We start from the raw sequence: 5,218 nt of genomic DNA, 5'->3' as shown, positions 1-5,218 counted from the left end.
AAACTCTCCTGCTCACCAAGCTGACTCGTCTCCTCACAGAAACTCACAGACAAACTTACCAAACACCAACACCTCCCCCCCTCCTAACCCTTCACCTAGCACCTCAGAGGTCCAATCACAGCTGTCTTCTCTCCCTCCTCCTGCTCCTCCTCCTTCACTCTCCTCCTCATCACCTGCTGAAGGTGAGTGTGTCTATAACACGAGTGGCCCCTAACCTGACTCTTGTTAGTTTGTTCTGCATTTTCTTTTCTTTTTTTTTTGATAGCTCTGCATTAAAAATATTTTTTAAACCTTAAAAAGAAAAAAGCTGAACTTTTTGTGTTTCTCATAGACAAACCAGATCTCTGTAGGAACTGTAATTGCTTTCTTTACCACAAGAGGGAGGCAAAGCTTTTGTATTACAGCTCATTTACTCTACCTCTAAAACAGCCTTGTTGACCTGATGCTTTTATGATAATGTAAAGATTTCTGTAGATTAGCTGTGTTTAGAGATTCTCCTTTCTAACAGGGTTCCTCTCTGCTCCCTCAGGTCCCATCGTCCCTCAGTTCTACAGTATGAATCGCCCTCAGCCTCGACAGCAGACCCCACAGGTGGGAGGGTCACTTCCATACCGCCGTCCCCCCTCTGTGACCGGTCAGCCAATACCTACGCACAACCACGTCAACGGAGGACCCTACTACAACCAGAGCCCAGGTTGGCTCGCTAAAACAAACTTTTACTCCAATGCAAACAACAATGATCCACAAACGAGATGCAAGGACTTGTTTGAAAAAGATTTTCGAGTCTTTTAAAGATGCTAAGACTTGGATGGCAATACATATTTTTAAAAAATTAAAAAATGACAAAACAGAAGTCTGTTGTTTTTGGAAGGAATGAAACTTCAGCTTTAAGTAACTATGAGGTTTAAATAGAGATCTGAGAAATGTTCTGGTCTCAGTTTAACCTCTAAGCTCTACCTTCTCCCTCCCTGTGTCCCTCACACCCCTTTCAAATTACCCGTCTTCTTGGTCCAAAATAATCACATTTTGGATAAAGAAAACAGCTAGCTTGAAAGGGGTGTGAAGGAAGCCATTTGTTAAGAGAGAAAAAGCTACCTTAAACGGAGGGGGGGGCTCAGATTTCAGCTCACAAAAACCTTTCAATAGATAGATAGAGTTGATTCCTTCCCTTCTATCATCTCAAACCTCCTCGCCATGCAGCGGACCAAGACATCTCACCTGGTCAGCCAGGCCAACAATCACCCTCACAACTCCCCTTTTAAGAGGCATAGACCAGTACCAGGTTTTGCAGGCTAACAAAGACATTAACGACTTTCTATTACTAAGGGGTCGACCTGGTCTTCCGGTTTAATTAGAAGGTTTTCTAAGCGATAACAAGGCTTTGTTGGGCTACTCTATAAAGCTTGAAACTCAACGCTTATCCAGACATCTTGAATTGAAAAAGCTTCATGGATGGGAAGCGAAAAGTCTTCAAACTTCGAAAACAAAGTGCAAGGGTTTGTTTTTTGTCTTTTTTGGAAGCTCAGATATCTGGTAATGTCAAACCTCTGAGCTGAGAGTATTGTAGGTGGAAGGCTGAAAAGCAGCAGGCTGTTCTATTTGTTTTTCTGTTGGCAGGAAAGGAAAAGGTTATATAGTCTGATTTGTTTGCTTCTCTGGTTATGTGAGATAGAAGTAGTAAAAAATGGTTTATAACACCAAACACATACATGTTTCATATGAATGGCAGCCATGGTGCTTTCACACCAAATATGTATAGGCGCTCCCGAACAACTGATTTACAAGTTGTCCTTAAGTTCCGGTTTGCAACAGGGTGCATAGCGATGCAACAGACAGGTTTCTAGCGTCGCCATGGGAACAATTTTAGTGATCCCATTGATGGAGAAGTGAACTCTGGAGCTACAGGAGGACGAGTGATGAATGATTGACGGTACTTCTAGCGCTAAACCTTTTAACTTTTTATTCCTTACTTCATTCAGAGTCAACATTATTGTTTTTATTTCTTCTCTGTGCTCCTTTACCCACATCAGTCCCTGATTGGTTGGCACACTAGACACAAAAAAATGAGATTAGAAAAAATTTGAAACTCCCAACGGCCGTCGCTTTGTTCCCATCACAGGTGTCTTGCTGCCGCATAGCCAAAAACCATGCCAGCCGTATCTCTATTCTACAGCTTAGCATGGCATTGCTCCTGAACGCGCCTCTACAGGATAACATGTAAATCTGTCGCTCTAGTCGCTGTAATTTCCAACTGGGACCTCAAAAACTTTGACTTTAATTGATTAGATCTTGTCCAGTTTTTACTGAATCTTATTTTCTTGATCCTAATTCCCCTCTGAATGTGTCTGCAGCCTCCCCTCCGCCCCCATCGCTCCTGCAGTACACCCCTCAGCTGCCTCTGATGGGCTTCGTCGCTCGAGTTCAAGAATCTAGTGAGTCTGTCCCCGTTGACTATTGTTCACTATACCAGCCTGTGGTAGTTCTGAATGCGCTTATGTTGGTGAACTAAAATTGACCGTTAGCTTCTGAGTCCTCTCACTGAAACATATCCCTTTGCCAACAGTTACAGACACTCTTCCTCCTCAACCAGCAGCAGAGAACCAATCAGGGCCTGACGACTCTCTGTCCTCTCCAAAGCCTTCAGAGGAAGGACACGCTGAGGACGACTCCAAAGTGGTGGAGTACAGCGATCCATACGCTGAAGAGGACCCACCATGGGCCCCAAGGAGCTACTTAGAGAAAGGTTTGTCTCTGAAGGCCTCTCAGGGTTTTCAGTTCTGGTCACAGTATCCTTTTAAGACGGTTAGTGTTGAGAAAGAAACGCTGGCACTTTGTGTCCTTCCAGTTGTTGCCGTATACGATTACACAGCAGACAAGGAGGATGAGCTGTCCTTCCAGGAAGGAGCCATCATTTACGTGGTGAAGAAGAACGAGGACGGCTGGTTTGAAGGGGTGATGAACGCCACCACCGGCCTCTTCCCCGGGAACTACGTAGAGTCCATCATGCACTACGCCGACTAAAGACCCGCCCTTCCAGGTGGACCTCATCGAACCTGCAGTTCTGTTCATTTGTCCAGAACCTGAACAGTAAAGATCACTTTGTTCTACTTTTATATTTTCCTCCTGTGGTTCAGTTTATCATAGTTAATATTCATTTATTGGGAAATTCTGATTATTTATTGGATCAGTTTAGCTGGTTTATCTGAAGCCTTCATGTATTTTTCTAACATCCACTATGTTGAAAATGTTCTGTTCTTTAGGTGAATATGGTGTGAATTTCAGGTAGTTCAGCCTGGTCCAGTTTCCAAACCCTTTTCCTGATAAATAAATCAATAACTGCTACAGATACAGGATGTTTTAGCAGTGAATAAAACCATCGGTCAGGAAGCTGTTTTTCATTTCTTCTGGTTTAGGTGAAGAAGGATCTATTTTAATGCTGCAGACACCAACAGTAATGTTACTGATTCTTTGTCTTTGTCTCCTGTACAGCAATAAGAAAAAAAGTTGTATTTTGTGCCTTTTAAAAACCTTTTCATGTTTTCTCATATTGAACTTCATCCTCAGATTTTGTTTCAGAGAAAAATAACACTTGTGCATAATTGGAAGGTTTAGGAAACAGGATTCCAACGTTTTCAGTTTTTTATTTTTCTTTCCCTTTACATTCATGCTCTACTTTCTGTTGTTCTGACCGATAAAATTAAATTATTACGGTAATACCAGAGGCATCATCTGAGCTGTTAGTAATCCTGCTTTTAGTTTCTATTGATTTTATTCGGATAATTTTTCTTGTTTTAGTCCTAAAAGTAAAATTCAGACAAAGAGTCTTTATTCTAATGAGATGAAGACAGCAGATCTGCTTGGTTTGATGAACCTTTTGAAGGAGTGTGAGGAACTCAGTTTAGATTCTGTCCGCTTCATCTTTCCTCAGTATTAGACTTCGATTTAGACAATATAAATGTTACTTTACATAACTTTCTATTGTACATTTTTTTTTGCATTTCCACATCTATAGAGCCAAATGATAAATAATTGAGATGAAAATCAGAGGATTCCTGTCAAACATATCTGTTCTTCAGACGGTCTTCTCTTCCTGTGAAGGTTTCTGTTTTTTTCTTTCCAGTAAATAACACTAAGATTTTACCAAACGAGCCAATGAATCAGAACACAGACTAAATGATCCTGCAAAAACCAATCTTATGTTTAGTCTGTGATTCAATTTATTATGATTTTAGCATAATTTCAACCCTGCAGACTTAATTCATTGAACAGCAACAGTTGAACCGAAGGAAATGTTTCCTTCCTGTTGCTACAGAAAACGCTGAGGAAGGAAGAAGCTGCTGGACGAGTCCACCATGTTAAAGAAAACCACAGCTCAACTTAGCACATTTTAGGCAGCGCTGCCTTCACACTTAAACCTCCAGCACTTTTATGAACCCAAACCAACCAATGATTGGGAAAACAAGCACTTAAACGTTAGAACGAGGACGTTTTCCTTGCATGATTTAACCTGTGATCTTTTGCACCACCAGCTCCCTCCATTTTCTCAGAGCACAAAAAGAAAGCAGACGTTTTATATTTAAAACACCTCAAGAAAAAATGTGAATCGAGGTTACGATCCGTTCTCAGGCTAACGGCGGGGAAAAAAAGCACCAGAAAGCAGAACTTCTCCTGATGTGTGAACTCTGAGCCTCCTGTCTTTGTTTGTGGTGAAATGAACCTGAACCAGTTTGCCAGGTGGAGATTCTGTTGCCAGTTTTAAAGTTTACAGTGTGCTTCTCTGCATGCCTGATATATATGACACATGTATTTACATTTTTAATAGTATTTGTCTTTATACTGTTTGTTTTTTTTTGGTTACTGCCTTTATCGCATTATTTTCTGATTCTTCATCCAAAGGGTCGTTATGTTCTTGTGAAGTTTACTGTTTGCTCTTTTAATTCGGGCTGTTTACGTACACAGGGCTCGGACTTTGCATTGTATCAGAGAGAGAGGAGGAAACTTTGTGCCAAATGGATGTTTGTGTTTGATGTGATGTGATGTGATGTGAATGCAGATATCTGTGTGTGAATCAGAATCAAACCTGTGAATATGGACCTTAAAAGAGTTCATCCCTGTGCAGCGTATTCAAGAGGCATTTCTCAGCAAAGCTATAAAGTATGATTTAAAAAGCAGAATGCAACATTTAGGAGAAGCTCATCTGGTTTCTGATCAGCACATC

At 41.2% G+C, this 5,218-nt stretch overlaps 1 protein-coding gene across 1 annotated transcript in view; it reads left to right on the top strand.

Moving 5' to 3' along the window:
* Positions 1-4,637, top strand: part of LOC107090126 (abl interactor 2-like) — a 44,252-nt gene extending 39,615 nt beyond the window's left edge. The window contains exons 7-11 of the mRNA XM_015383327.1: positions 1-182; positions 530-694; positions 2,352-2,432; positions 2,564-2,743; positions 2,846-4,637. Coding sequence (XP_015238813.1) covers positions 1-182; positions 530-694; positions 2,352-2,432; positions 2,564-2,743; positions 2,846-3,021 — 784 coding nt within the window. The 3' untranslated portion in view covers positions 3,022-4,637. The remainder of the gene's footprint in view (positions 183-529; positions 695-2,351; positions 2,433-2,563; positions 2,744-2,845) is intronic.
* Positions 4,638-5,218: the final 581 nt, after the last annotated feature.

This window comes from Cyprinodon variegatus, unplaced genomic scaffold (assembly GCF_000732505.1).
Source record: "Cyprinodon variegatus isolate N-32 unplaced genomic scaffold, C_variegatus-1.0 Scaffold282, whole genome shotgun sequence".
Taxonomy (NCBI): Eukaryota; Metazoa; Chordata; class Actinopteri; order Cyprinodontiformes; family Cyprinodontidae; genus Cyprinodon; species Cyprinodon variegatus.
Note: the sequence above shows the minus strand (reverse complement) of the source record. Positions and strands in the feature narration are given on the sequence as shown.